The sequence below is a fragment of the Phyllostomus discolor genome, chromosome 7 (assembly GCF_004126475.2).
Source record: "Phyllostomus discolor isolate MPI-MPIP mPhyDis1 chromosome 7, mPhyDis1.pri.v3, whole genome shotgun sequence".
Taxonomy (NCBI): domain Eukaryota; kingdom Metazoa; phylum Chordata; class Mammalia; order Chiroptera; family Phyllostomidae; genus Phyllostomus; species Phyllostomus discolor.
Genome location: NC_040909.2, coordinates 3,374,014 through 3,387,810, shown reverse-complemented (window position 1 = coordinate 3,387,810; position 13,797 = coordinate 3,374,014). Strand labels below are relative to the sequence as shown.

The following is a 13,797-nucleotide window of genomic DNA, read 5'->3' as shown; positions in this document are numbered from 1 at the left end:
GTGGCCCCAGTTGACAGCTGCCCCAGAGGCTCGCTCAGGCTGTGGGAGAGCTGAGCCCAGGGCGCCCTCCGGGGGTGGGGCGCTCACAGCCTGCCTTCGTCTGGGGGGGGCGGGGGGCACTTGTGTCTGTGGCTGCAGTGAGCCTGGGCCCTGCTGGCATCCGCCCGGCAGGAGAGGACATGCCCGCCCTGCCCACTGGCGCCCGTGTCCCTGTGTGTCTGCGCACAGCGCCCCAGCTCTGTGCGTGCCACCGCAGATGGGCCCGCTGGTGGTGACCCCGGGGACCTCAGCTACGGCCCCATGCATGCACGGCCATGCTGTGTGTGCCCCCTGCTCTGTGGTGGTGTTGCCGGGCACGAGGCTGGCTGGCTCGGACCACCCCGGGGGGAGGATTTCCACGCACTGCTAACACCCGTGTGTGGCTCCGTGTCCACAGCTGTGTGTGGTTGTGTGTTCGTGTGTGAAGTTGTCTTTTCCTGCGTGTCTGCGTGTAAAGCCACAGGTCTGTGAGCTGGGCGTCCGTGAGTACAGCTCTGGGCGTGTCCCCAGAGGGCAGGGGAGCGAGCCTCCTGGGCCAGGGTGGCTGTGATGGGTCACGAGTGTGCTGTGTGGCTGTCTGCCTGCGTGTCCGTGAGTACGGCTCTGGGTGTGTCCACATGCAAAGCTGAGTGTGCAGCGAGTGTGTGTGCTGCTGCGTGTGGGAGGCTGGGTGTGTGGCTGCATGTCCGTGCAGGGCTGCGGGCCGGGTCACGGACCCCCGGGGCTGGCGCTGGGTTGAAAGCCCCACGGCTTCTGGGAGGCTGCCTGGGCGAGTGGGCTGCAGTGGCGCAGGGTCCTCTCACCTCAGCACCCTGCTGCTGTCAGCCCCGCGGCTCAGGGGCCCGGCCCATCACTCACCTACCCCGGGGGGGCGGTCGCGGAGCCAGCCGGCAAGGGCGAGCGCAGCCGGAGCTGGAAGACAGCCTGTCTGTCTCTCCAGCCCGTCTGACAGCTCCAAACCCTCCTCCGGCTGCCACATCGCCGCCCATCCGCCACGGAGCGTGTTTGTTTGGGCTCGATGTGCGCGTCCCTCTCACAGCTGTGCTCCTTCCAGGGCCGCGGGGCATCGGGTTTGTGTCCAGGGAAGGAGCCTGCCCTTCCTTGCTGACACTGCCACCCCCACAGCTGCCACTCGCGCACCGCAAGGAGGTGTGTGTGCTGGAGGAGCCTGGCCCTGGCGTGTGCTCATTAGCATGTGTCTGAGCCAGCCGCTCTCCACTGACACCTGCGGGGGAAAGGGCAGCGCCAGGGGACGCGAGTGGGGACGCCGTGCGCCTTAGCGCTTGTTAGTGTGTGCCTCCCGGGGGCAGGCCGCACCGCCTCCCGCACCCCAAATCCTTCCGCGCAGGCCGGCACTGCGGCTCATCCGCCACCCTTCCTGGGGTCCTGCCCGGGCTCCCGCCCCCACTCCCACTCCCTCCTGCGCAGCAGCCAGTTTCAGGAGCCTCTCCCCAGCCCTTCCCTCCCAGATCTCTGGCCAGCCCCAGCCGGCCCTCAGGGTTGGCCCCAGTCCCTGGCCCTGCAGCCCCCAGCCCCCTTTGCTCAGGAGGGTAGGGGTCAGTGTGAGGGGTCAGGGCTGGGTGGTTGGGTGTGGGGCAAGTTAGCAGCTTTGAAGGTCATCTGCAGGAAGGAAGAGGAGGCCCCGTCCTCCTCTGACCTGCCCCCCATCTTCTCCTCCCAGTGACTCAGGCCCCGGCTCCCACACGGGCTGAAGAAGACACAGGCCCCCTCCCGGGCCTGGCATATGGACCGAGCTGCCGCCCGGGAGCCCGGGAGCGGGGTGGGGTGTGCACAGGGACAGACGGGTCTAAGCCCTCCACCCATCTCCCACATGCCCCTGTGGCCCCCGCAGCCCTAGGGCCAGGCCCTCTGCTCTCACAGATGGGGACCCACAGCACTGGGCCCGCCTCCCGGGGCTCCGTGACCTTCCGGGACCCGTGCCCGGGCCGGCTGCTCTCTGGGACGCAGTGGGACCGCGGGGTGGAGGGGGCCGCGGGGCCCCGGCTCCATCGCCTGGTGGGAGCGCCCGTGTGTCAGCACCACGCGGCGGACAGCTCCGGGCCCCCGCCCTGCGAAGAACTCGAGCCAGAGAGGCGGGGCGAGGAGGGAGGCGGAGGCTCCGTTGGGAAGCTGGAGACCCGGAGTGGGGCGGGCCGGGGGCGGGGCTGGGGGCGGGCCGGCCGGGCCGGGGGCGGGGCGGGCGGCGATTGAAAGCGGCCGGGCGAGCGGGCTGGCGGGGAGCGCAGAGCCGCTGGGCGGGCGAGCGAGCAGCGAGCGAGTGCGAGCTGGAGCCCCGCGCCCGCTCCTCTCCGTCTCTCCGCGCCACAGCCGGGCGCGCCAGGTAGGGTAAGCCCGTGCAGCCGACCTTGTCCGTCCCGACCCCACGTCCCAGGATCCCGCGGGCCCTCGAGTTCTGGGGCGCCCAGGCTGGGACGGACCGGGGCATCCAGACCGCGTTAGCCCGGAGCTCCGGGAAGCGGGAAGACAGCCCCGGGCATGCCGCGTTTCTTCTCCAGACCGCTCACGCCCTGCACAGCGCTCTTCGTCCCTCCTGCCCCTCTGTCCTCTGGTCCGTCTTTCTGTCTGTGCCCCTTGTCTTTGTCTGAGCCTCTGGGGCTGGATCGCTCCCGGCCGGGACGGCGTGGCCCAGGCCCCTGGGGGCTGCCCGCTTCCCGGGTTCTGGCTCTTCTCGGGGTCCTGTCCCCATCCACCCGAGCTCTGGTCTCTGCCACCTCTGTGGGAGGCCGGTGGTCTCGCAGGGTCTGGGCCTCAGCCCCCACCTGGGTCCCCGTCCCCATCTGCGTGGCTCTTCATGCCCGCCTCTCCCTCCTGTCTGCCTGGCTGAGCTGCCGCTTTCAGGGGCACCCACAGGATCCCAGTCCCCGACTCTGGGGAGCCGAGGGGGCCAAGTGAGGAGACAGCCCTCACCTCCGTGGCCAGGACGTGGGGACCTTGAACTAGTTGCTCAGTCCCCCTCTCCTGGCTTCCCCAGGCGTCTCCACTGTGGGAGAGTGTGCGGGGCCAGTGTCTGTGTGGGCAGCTGGCACTGGATGGGGCGCAGGGTGGAGAGGAGGGAAGGCGCCCGAGGACCGGGCCGGGCCGGGGCGAGCGGCCCCCGGACGCTGAGGATGGGGAGGCTGGGGACGGTGACTTGGCTCGGCTCTGAGCTGGAGAGGAACGGAGGGCCCAGGCTCCGGGAGCAGCGTTCTGCGTGGGGCTGGGATGTTCAGATGCCTCCCCGTAGCCCTGGTTTTGAGATTTGACCAGATGAACTGTTCCCACCCCAGACACACACACACACACACACACGCTCACACCTACGTGCCCTGCTGACTTCAGACCTGTGGCCACCTCGGCGGCCCTCCCTGGGGCCGGCCAGCCTCCCCACCTTGCTGCCGGCCCCCAGGGCCCAGTGTCTCTGTCACTCCCGCCGCAGCCAGGTGGCTCTGGGGGCGGCTATTTCAGAACCGAAGGCTGGGGCCCTCGGGTGCTCACCAGGCCTCCCGTCTCCCCAGCAGCTGGATACCCTTCCCTCCCTCTTCCCCTGTGGGTGGGGTCTGAGCCAGCAGCAGCGGCCCGGCCGGGGGAGCCAAGGCTCTGGGCGGGCGCCGGGCCCCCAGTTCATGACCCCAACCTGGCCTCTGCTGTGTGGCCATTGACCCTGGGGCCCTGGGAGGGCTGCGTTGGCTTCTGGACACTCTTCCACTCATGGTGACGCTGGTGTCAGCTGGGGCCCCCCACTTGCTCTGTCTCCCACTCTCTCTGCTGAGCTGCGACGGGCATGGGCCCATCTCCAGACCCGGGTCAGGGCAGGGCTGAGGGACAGGCCGAGGGGTGTCTGGGCGCCTCTCAGCCCCGTCTGTGCTGTGGGCTCCTGCTGATGCCCAAGCACCCAGGCAAGGGGAGCCAGGGGAGGCAGAGTCAGAAGGGGCAGCGGCTCTCAGATTCCTCTCCTGTCTGTCTGTCCGTCTGTCCGTCTCTCTCTGCAGGAGCCGGGCCCCTGCTCATCTCTCTTCCCGCCTGTCCCTCCCTGCCCCCTCCTTCCTCCTCTCTTGGGCTTTGCTGCTCCCACTCTCATCCCCCGGAGGCTGGACCCGCCCCCCCCCTCCGGGGCCATGGGGTCGCTGCCCGCGCTCCTGGCGCTGCTGCTGTGGGGCGCCGCGGCCGAGGGCCCGGCCAAGAAGGTGCTGACCCTGGAGGGGGATCTGGTGCTGGGCGGGCTGTTCCCGGTCCACCAGAAGGGCGGCCCCGCGGAGGAGTGCGGGCCCATCAACCAGCACCGGGGCATCCAGCGCCTGGAGGCCATGCTGTTCGCGCTGGACCGCATCAACCGGGACCCGCACCTGCTGCCCGGCGTGCGCCTGGGGGCGCACATCCTGGACAGCTGCTCCAAGGACACCCACGCCCTGGAGCAGGCCCTGGACTTCGTGCGGGCCTCGCTCAGCCGGGGCGCCGGCGGCTCCCGCCACGTCTGCCCCGACGGCTCCTACGCCGCCCACGACGACGCTCCTACCGCCATCACCGGTGTCATCGGCGGCTCCTACAGCGACGTCTCCATCCAGGTACCTGGGGGCTGCTCGGGTCACGGCCAGAGACACAGGCTGGAGGCAGGGCCCGGGTGCCCGCTGAGCAGGCGCTCGGGGCTGCCGTGCACTGGGAGAGGAACCAGAAGCTTCCCTTGAGCAGCTTTTTACAGAAGACTGGGAAAGTGCCCCCATCCCATAATGGGGGTCCGTTGTTAGAGGCTGTGCAGGGAAAACACGCCACTTCCGACACCCCCACACACGCCTGGTGCCCCCCACACACGCCTGATGCTAAGTGCAGCCCCAAGAAGCTAAGCAGCCAGGCCTCTCGGGGCGGAACTCCAGTCTGAGCCCCGGCACCCCACCCCCACGCTTCCTGTGTGCCTCTGGGCAGCCCTTCTCTCTTCTGTGCCTCAGTTTCCTCCTTATAAAATGGGGCTCATCACACTGCCGCTCTTGAGGCTGTGGTAGAAAGGTAAGGAGGTGATGCATGCACAGCGTGCGCCGGGGCCTGGCAGCCCACGGGGCGTGTTCCACGTGGGCTGCTCTCATGACTAACCCGTGTCACGGGCGAGGACGCTGAGCGCTGGAGAAAGGCAGGCCAGCGATCCAGGCCCCCTCAGGGGGGTGGGGGGGGTGTGGGCATGGGCTCCCACCAGGGCCCTCCTGGCCCATCAGACCACCTTGCTGTGGACCGGGAGGAGGTGGGGGATAGCAGCCAGAAACAGCCCACCAGAGGGAAACGGAGGGGAGGACCCGGAAGGAAGAGAAGCAGAAGGGGCGGCCCCCCAGGGTCCTGCAGGGATGCGGGATTTGAGGGGTGGTGAGGGCATCAGGCCCTTCCTCCTGCTCTCCTGCAAGGGTCAGTGGAGGGCACTGCTCCCACCCACGTCCCAGGGCACACCTGGCTGCTTTAGCCCGGGTGGGGCCCTCCCCCTCCCTGACTGGGTGCCCAGGTGGAAGGCGAGGCCAGGACTGGGATCAGGGTTGCGGGTTGCCAGGAGGGCCTGGGCCAGGCCCCAGCTTTCTTCCAGAGTCCGGCCGAGGGCGCTGTTGTCAGGGGCAGGGCCGGGACTCCTGACCTAGGGCACTTCTTCAGGAGGAAAGGAGCTCGAGCCGCCTGATCCCTGGGGGCCTGGGGTGGGGGAGGCCTGCCCCCTGCCTGCCCCCCACCCCGGCGGCAGGGACTGAATTCCCAGCCCTGCCAGTCCCAGCGGTGGCACGTGGCCAGTTGCCTCGGATTGGTGCAGCTGGCCAGCCCCAGCGTCCACAGCCCCAGCTGGGGGCCGGGGTGGGCGAGCAGCCTCCCACCTGCCGGCATCTGCAGGAGCAGCTGGGGGCTTTCCCAGCACCATCCCCCCCACAGTTCTCCCCAGGGCCCGGCTTTCGTCTCCGGGGGCTGAGTTACCTCCCTCCCTCCTCAGCAGGGCCCACACCTCTGCGTCAGTCTGCTTCTCCGTGTCTGGGGCAAAACAAGGCCTGGCCCTCCACCTGCAGGCCACACCTGCCTGCTAATGGCTCCTCTTCATCGCTGCCCCTTCTTTCTCCCCCAAATCCCTACCGCCCTCCACATGCCAGGCCCCGAGACCTCACAGCATCATCGGCTTCATCTGCCCGGAGGCCTTGCGAGGCAGGGTGAAGAGACCGAGGCTCAGGGGATCTGCCCGCCTGCCCGGGGCCCCGGAGGGGGGTGGTGCGGGAGGAGAGGGTGCGGAGGCAGAAGGAGGGAGCCCCGTGTCCCCCAGTGAAGTCTGGGAGCTGGCTCCCTCCCGTGGGACCTGAGCCTTCCCTGCTTCCGCCTCCCCACCAGGTCCTGGCTGGACCCTGATCTCGGAGGCAGGCCCCAGCTGCCAGGGCGGGGGGGAGGGGGTGGGGGTGGAGGCGGAGGGGCCACCAGGCAGCGGGAGGGAAGCAGGAAGCCTTGTTTCCTTCAGGCTCAGGCACCGAGTGGAGCCCGGTGCTCGAGGGCCCTTAGATCTGAGGGGGCCTTTCCCTTCTCCGTCTGCCCATCGGGACTGACTCTGGGGAAGGGTTAGGGCCCCAGCCAGGGGAGCCCTGGGCACCCCAGATGCCGTCTGTCCCCCGTGCAGCCTGGTGCCCCCTCTCTCCACCCACAACTCGGGCTTCTCTTTGGCTCCCCACTGTTGCTACTGCCAGGGGTCTGAGGGGGCAGCAGAGGGGATCAGGGTCGCAGGCGGCTGCTCTGGACCAGGGTGCCTCTGGCCGGGGTCTGCCGCCCCCCCCCCCCCCCCCCGTCCTGGGGAAGGGGTTGGAAACTCTCCAGTCCCCGGGGAAAGACACATCGAGACAGGCTCCAAGTCTCTGGGCAGAGGGGAGCTCAGGGCAGAGCACACGGACACTTGACCCTGAGGCCAGGCGGCTGCAGGGGACCCGGCTGCCTCCGACCCTTGCCCTCCCCGCCCCGCCCCCAGGTGGCCAACCTGCTGCGGCTGTTCCAGATCCCACAGATCAGCTACGCGTCCACCAGCGCCAAGCTCAGCGACAAGTCCCGCTACGACTACTTCGCGCGCACGGTGCCCCCGGACTTCTTCCAGGCCAAGGCCATGGCCGAGATCCTCCGCTTCTTCAACTGGACCTACGTGTCCACCGTGGCGTCGGAGGGTGACTACGGCGAGACGGGCATCGAAGCCTTCGAGCTGGAGGCCCGCGCCCGCAACATCTGCGTGGCCACGTCGGAGAAGGTGGGCCGCGCCATGAGCCGCGCCGCCTTCGAGGGCGTGGTGCGCGCCCTGCTGCAGAAGCCCAGCGCCCGCGTGGCCGTCCTCTTCACCCGGTCGGAGGACGCCCGCGAGCTCCTGGCCGCCACCCAGCGCCTCAACGCCAGCTTCACCTGGGTGGCCAGCGACGGCTGGGGGGCCCTGGAGAGCGTGGTGGCGGGCAGCGAGGGCGCCGCCGAGGGCGCCATCACCATCGAGCTGGCCTCCTACCCCATCCGCGACTTCGCCTCCTACTTCCGGGGCCTGGACCCCTGGAACAACAGCCGGAACCCCTGGTTCCGAGAGTTCTGGGAGCAGAGGTTCCGCTGCAGCTTCCGGCAGCGGGACTGCGCCGCCCACTCGCTGCGGGCCGTGCCCTTCGAGCAGGAGTCCAAGATCATGTTCGTGGTCAACGCGGTGTACGCCATGGCGCACGCGCTGCACGACATGCACCGCGCCCTCTGCCCCAACACCACCCGCCTCTGCGACGCCATGCGGCCCGTCAACGGGCGCCGCCTCTACAAGGACTTCGTGCTCAACGTCAAGTTCGACGGTAATGTGGCTGGCCCGCGTCCCCGGGGGCAGCAGGCCCTCGGGTCCCATTGCTTGACTATGAAAACAGCCCCCAAGCACGGGCCTCCCCAGGGGGCTGGTGTCACAGCCAGGACAAGGGTGGCGAGGCAGGGAGGACCCCAGCCAGAGCCGGGACTAGGGTGCCTGGCCGGCTCCCACCCTTTGAGGGTCTTGGGTTCCTGCCTGGGCCCTTCCCTCTCCCCTCTGTCCCTTCAGCATGCGGGGCACGGGGACCAGGAGGCCCCCCACCCCGGGCCACCAGCAGCCAGCAGCTGGTCAGTGAGCTTCCGAGTGAGGGTGGGCTGGAAGTGAGCGTCGGAGGGCACAGTTTTCCAGGGAGAATGCCTGTTCCTAATCCCTATTTTTCCACTCATCTTCAAACACAGCCTCTTCAAACCTTTTATTTTAATCAAAGCCCCAGTTTTAAGAAAAATGAGCGCCTCGGACAGATCCCCAAGGAAACAAGGGAGAGGACGCAGCTGGAGCGTGGGCCCGGGGCCAAGCCGAGTAGCCGTTCCCGCTGACCGGCCTTCGGAGGGACAGGGCAGCCAGAGGCTGCTGGGGCCCACGTGGCAGCGGGCCCGCTGGGCTTGATGGGAGGGGCCATGGGCTCCAGCTGGGTGCTTAGGACTCCCAGGCCGGGTGGCGTGCGTAGGGGCCACGGGGACCTGCGTGCGACCCCAGGTGGCACCGTGGACCACGGGGCCTTCGTCGGTACATCGGCTGCTAGCTTGAACCCCAGCTTCTCACTGGGACCCAGCGTGGCAGGGGTGGCCCCTGAGCGTGGCTGGGGCACTGGAAGTTCACAGGGGGTGTTCGGGGGCAGTCGATGTGATGTGGGAGGCACCTGCGAGCCCACGTGGGCGCCATCAGTGGTTTCAGGTGATGGCTGAGGTCGGGGATGGCGCACCTGGGGGTCAGGGTGAGCAGGCAGGGGCCAGCGCTGCGGCTGGCGTTGCCGGGATTTCGTGGGGCCAGAGCAGACTCTCGGCTGCACGTGCTTGGCCCTGGGGGTCTCTGGGTGGAGTTCGGGGAGAGAGATGTGGCGTGTGCGGTGCTCAAGCTGGGCTCTGGGGTGGCGGGTTGTGGAGATTCGGTCCAGGCCTGGGTCTGGGGAGTCGTGGCCGGAGGCTAGTGTGGGGTTTCGGTCTGTGCCGATGCCTGGCCTTTAAGGCCGGGGTTCTGATGGGCACTTAGGGCCAGCGTCTGCGGTGGCCTCTGGTTTGGCACAACAGCAGGGGGCAGGGCAAGGCCGGCTTTCGTGGGGGGGGGGGGCGGCGAGGGGCAGGACGGGGACCGGCCCAGCTCGGGGCTTTGGGTGCCACGTTAGGGAGGGCGAGGTCACATCAGGACCCAACCCCCTCTTCCTTCCCTCCCCCACCCCAGCCCCCTTCCGCCCGGCCGACACCCACAGCGAGGTGCGCTTCGACCGCTTCGGTGACGGCATCGGCCGCTACAACATCTTCACCTACCTGCGGGCGGGCGGTGGGCGCTACCGCTACCAGAAGGTGGGCTACTGGGCCGAGGGACTGACCCTGGACACCCGCCTCATCCCGTGGGCCGCGCCCTCCGCCGGCCCGCCGCCCGCCTCCCGCTGCAGCGAGCCCTGCCTGCAGAACGAGGTGAAGAGCGTGCAGCCCGGGGAGGGCTGCTGCTGGCTGTGCATCCCCTGCCAGTCCTACGAGTACCGGCTGGACGAGTTCACCTGCGCCGACTGCGGCCTGGGCTACTGGCCCAACGCCAGCCTCACCGGCTGCTTCGAGCTGCCGCAGGAGTACATCCGCTGGGGCGACGCCTGGGCCGTGGGGCCCGTCACCATCGCCTGCCTGGGCGCCCTAGCCACCCTCTTCGTGCTGGGCGTCTTCGTGCGGCACAACACCACGCCCGTGGTCAAGGCCTCGGGCCGGGAGCTCTGCTACATCCTGCTGGGCGGCGTCTTCCTCTGCTACTGCATGACCTTCGTCTTCATCGCCAAGCCCTCCACCGCCGTGTGCGCCCTGCGGCGCCTCGGCCTGGGCACCGCCTTCTCCATCTGCTACTCGGCCCTGCTCACCAAGACCAACCGCATCGCCCGCATCTTCGGGGGCGCCCGGGAGGGGGCCCAGCGGCCGCGCTTCATCAGCCCCGCCTCGCAGGTGGCCATCTGCCTGGCGCTCATCTCGGGCCAGCTGCTCATCGTGGTGGCCTGGCTGGTGGCGGAGGCGCCGGGCACGGGCAAGGAGACCGCCCCCGAGCGGCGGGAGGTGGTAACGCTGCGCTGCAACCACCGAGACACCAGCATGCTGGGCTCGCTGGCCTACAACGTGCTGCTCATCGCGCTCTGCACGCTCTACGCCTTCAAGACCCGCAAGTGCCCCGAGAACTTCAACGAGGCCAAGTTCATCGGCTTCACCATGTACACCACGTGCATCATCTGGCTGGCCTTCCTGCCCATCTTCTACGTCACCTCCAGCGACTACCGGGTGAGCGGCCCGCGGCGGAGGAGGCTGGGGCGGGGAGCCGGACCTTCCGTCTCCTGGCGCCTCTATGATCTTCCGATGCCTCGGAGGCTCTAACTGCCTAAACGCTCACCCGGGGCACCCGGTGGGTGGGGGCCCCCGCGGGGACCGGACCCGAGGAAGGCGGGAAGGCTGAGTGAGGCCTGGGGAACGGGAAGGAGCTGGTAACAGGCTTTAGGCCTCGAGTCCTCCAGTCTGGGGGTGCCGGGCTGCAGCGTGTCCAATGAGCAGGGGCTCTGCCTGGCTCTGCTGAGGGTCGGCGGCAGCGGGGAGACCCTGGCTCTGTCTGGGGAGCTCTGGGGCCAGTGGGAGAGCAGGAGATTGACTGGAGAGCCAACTTCGGAAGCGGAAGCGCTGCTGACTGGGTTAGGCTGACAGAGGCCCCAGCGGGCATGCGGAAGAGGGCGTGTGTTCGGTCGTAGCTGGGTGCACACCGTGTATGTGTGTGTGCAGAGAAATCAGGGAGGGCTCCTTGGAAGAGGAGTCCTCGAACTGGGCTCTGCAGCAAGGCAGGCTGGTGTCGGGAGGGTGGGGAAGGTGGGGACGGCCGGCTGGAGCACAGGGTGTGTGGCCCCCGTGATGGGGAGGGAGGCACAGATGGTGGACAGGGAGCAGAGGTGAGGGGGGAGAGCCGGGGTGAGGGTGGCAGGTGAGGGAGCCACGCGGCTCCGGAGGGGCTGTCCTGGCTGCTCCGTGGAGCCCTGCTGTGTGCGTGGTGCCCCTGGGGCTGTGTGGCTCCGGACCGGAGAGCCAAGAGCAGGGGAGGCGGGGAGGGTGAAGAAGAAAGGGGCAGAGGTCGGGGTACAGGGTTGAGGGCAGGCACAGCAGGTGAGCCCTGGACCCCAGCTGGCCCTGTGTGTCCCCGGAGCCTCCTCAGCGCCAGGGAGCAGTGGCTGCGTCGGCGGGGTGGTGGGGGCGGCCTCCCGGCCGCAGTGACGCGGTGCTAGGCCCTGGACGGTGAAGGGACCGCCGTGGTGGATCCTCACGACCGGAGGGAACTCCATGGCTCTCCCCGCTTTACAGACGAAGACACGGACACTCAGGGAGGTTCAGCCCCTTGTCTGAGGTCACTCAGCTGGGGAGTGTAGAACAGGGTCTGAACTGACAACCTTAACAATTAAAGGAACAGGAAAATCGAGGCCAGAGCCCCTGCCAAGGCCCCCGCCCCAGGACGGAGGTATGGTGGGCAGTGCTGGGGGCCAGGGTCGGCTGGGCTTGGCTGCTCTTGCACCTGCTGGGCCACCTGCCTGGGTGGTGGAGGCCAGGGTTGGGGGGTGGGACCACTCTGGCTCAGCCTGCATTTGCATATGATTTGCATTTGCATGCCAATCACAGGTGGCTAAGGACTCACCTGTGACACACAGCGTACTCACATATGCATCTGGCTCCTCACGGGCACACACGCACACATGCATGCAGACACACATGTACCCCTACACTCACATACATGTGCACGTGTCAGCATACCTGGCACACACTCACACCTTCCCACCTGCCTCCTATACCTGCACCCACACGGCTACACTCACCCTCCACCCCTGCATACACACGCCCGGCAGATGTGCATGCACTCACACACAAGCCCTCTGTACCTGCCCCCTCCACACACGCGCGCACACACTCCCACGGGTACATGCTCCCCCGCATGATCACGCCCACAGCTGGAACACGGTCTCCCTGGGAAGACAGGCAGTCCCCAGGGGCTGGTGCTGGGACTGTGCCCGACCTCCCCAGAAACCCCCTGGGGCTTGTCGAAGGGACTCGGGCCCAGGGCTGGATGCTTACATCTCCCCCACCCCCTGCCCCGCAGCCTTGGCGGGGTCGGGGGAGGGGGCGCGGCTCCTGGGGCCAGGCCCGAGCCGCCTCGGGGACAGACCCGTCCTTGGCCCCGCCCACCGCAGGTGCAGACCACCACCATGTGCGTGTCCGTCAGCCTCAGCGGCTCGGTCGTGCTCGGCTGTCTCTTCGCGCCCAAGCTGCACATCATCCTCTTCCAGCCGCAGAAGAACGTGGTCACCCACCGCGCGCCCACCAGCCGCTTCGGCAGCACTGCGGCCAGGGCCAGCTCCAGCCTCGGCGCAGGTCAGCGTCCACCCTAGCGCCCTCCTGCGCTCCCTGGGCTGCTGAGATCCCTCCGCCGGGGACGGGAGAGGGTGGGGGTAGGGGGCCCTCCCTCTGCCCCTACTGCGCGCCCTCTCTGGAGGCCCCCCGGGGTCAGGCCCGATCTCCAGCTTCCTCTCCCCAGGGTCTGGCTCCCAGTTTGTCCCCACCGTCTGCAATGGTCGCGAGGTGGTGGACTCAACAACGTCATCGCTCTGAGGACCCCGTACCCCTGCCTTGGCACAGCTGCTCCCCGGGACCCGGTGCAGACCCGGTGTACCTGGAGCCAGGAGGAAGTTGGCTGGAGCCCTACAATAATGCCCGCTCCATGCCCACCCCCATGCCACCGGCCCCCTCCTCACTCCAACCCTTCAGAGTAGAAGGTGGGTCTGTGGCCTGGGAGCCTCTGCAGCAGCCACCCGCGGCCCCTGCAGTGCGTCCCCTCCTCACCAGACCCAGGACTCGGAAGGGAGCAGGCCAGGGCCCCCCTGGCCTCGGAACAGGGTGGCTGGGGGCTGCAGGCCCCGATCCCCAACCAGCAACGGTGCTTCCAGCCCTGCCCCTCCCTCCTGTTAGGGCCTTTTAAATTTTTTTATATGTTATTCTGGGACGGGGAGGGGGGTCATGACGCGGGCTGTCCCTCCCTCGCCCTGCCCGGTAGTTTGTCCTGTGGTTTATTTTGTATTATCTGTAAATAAAGTGTCTTTATTTTAAAAAGAAACCGCTCTCTGCCCCCGATGCCGGGAGGCCCCTCGCCCCAGCCACGGCCCCCCAGCCTTCACGTTGCCACAGCTCGTGGACTCTGCTGTGTGCCTGCCGCACACCCGGTGCTTGGACCTGCAGGGGGTGGGGCCCGCCCGCCCGGTGGGGGCGGGGGTGGGGGTGGGGGAGGCGGGGAAACGAACAATCAGCCTTTCTTAAAAGGAGCCACTGCAGACAAGCCAAGGCACTCCTGGGGGTGGCGGCGGGGTTAGATGGTCACAAGCTCACCTGGCTTCCAGGGCGGGGCCTGGAGGGGCAGCTGGCTGTGCCCCGGGGACGGCGGGCTTTGCCACGGCCGGCAGGCCCTGCACGTGAAGCAGCCGTGGGTTCGCGCAGAGGCAAGTTGAGCGTTGGGAGCGAGGAAACCTAGGGGAAGCAGGGCGGAAGGTCGGTTACAGGGCGTTCCCGAGTCCGGGAAGAGCTGGTGAGGAGGGGAGAGAGGAGCGGGCTGGCAGGGGCGGGGCGGTGGGGGAGGCCAGCGAGAGGTGGGGGACAGGGCCTTTCCGCGAGCCCTGGAGGAACTTTGACCCCAGCGGCAGGCAGGCAGGCAGGTCAGCCAGGGGAGCCCGTCTGTGCCGTCGGAGG

At 68.4% G+C, this 13,797-nt stretch overlaps 1 protein-coding gene across 2 annotated transcripts; it reads left to right on the top strand.

Moving 5' to 3' along the window:
* Window positions 1-2,275: 2,275 nt before the first annotated feature.
* GRM2 (glutamate metabotropic receptor 2) lies at window positions 2,276-13,134 on the top strand. Of its 2 annotated transcripts, XM_028518870.2 has the most exons (6): window positions 2,276-2,380; window positions 4,029-4,601; window positions 6,995-7,832; window positions 9,239-10,314; window positions 12,252-12,432; window positions 12,596-13,134. In XM_028518870.2, the coding sequence occupies exons 2-6, from the start codon at window positions 4,155-4,157 to the stop codon at window positions 12,667-12,669; spliced, it is 2,616 nt and encodes an 871-aa protein (XP_028374671.1). In that variant the 5' UTR covers window positions 2,276-2,380; window positions 4,029-4,154; the 3' UTR covers window positions 12,670-13,134. The 2 variants fall into 2 exon arrangements, with proteins under 2 accessions (XP_028374671.1, XP_035886155.1); XM_036030262.1 differs by lacking the exon at window positions 2,276-2,380 and having other exon boundaries at window positions 4,133-4,601; window positions 12,252-12,393; window positions 12,554-13,134.
* Window positions 13,135-13,797: the final 663 nt, after the last annotated feature.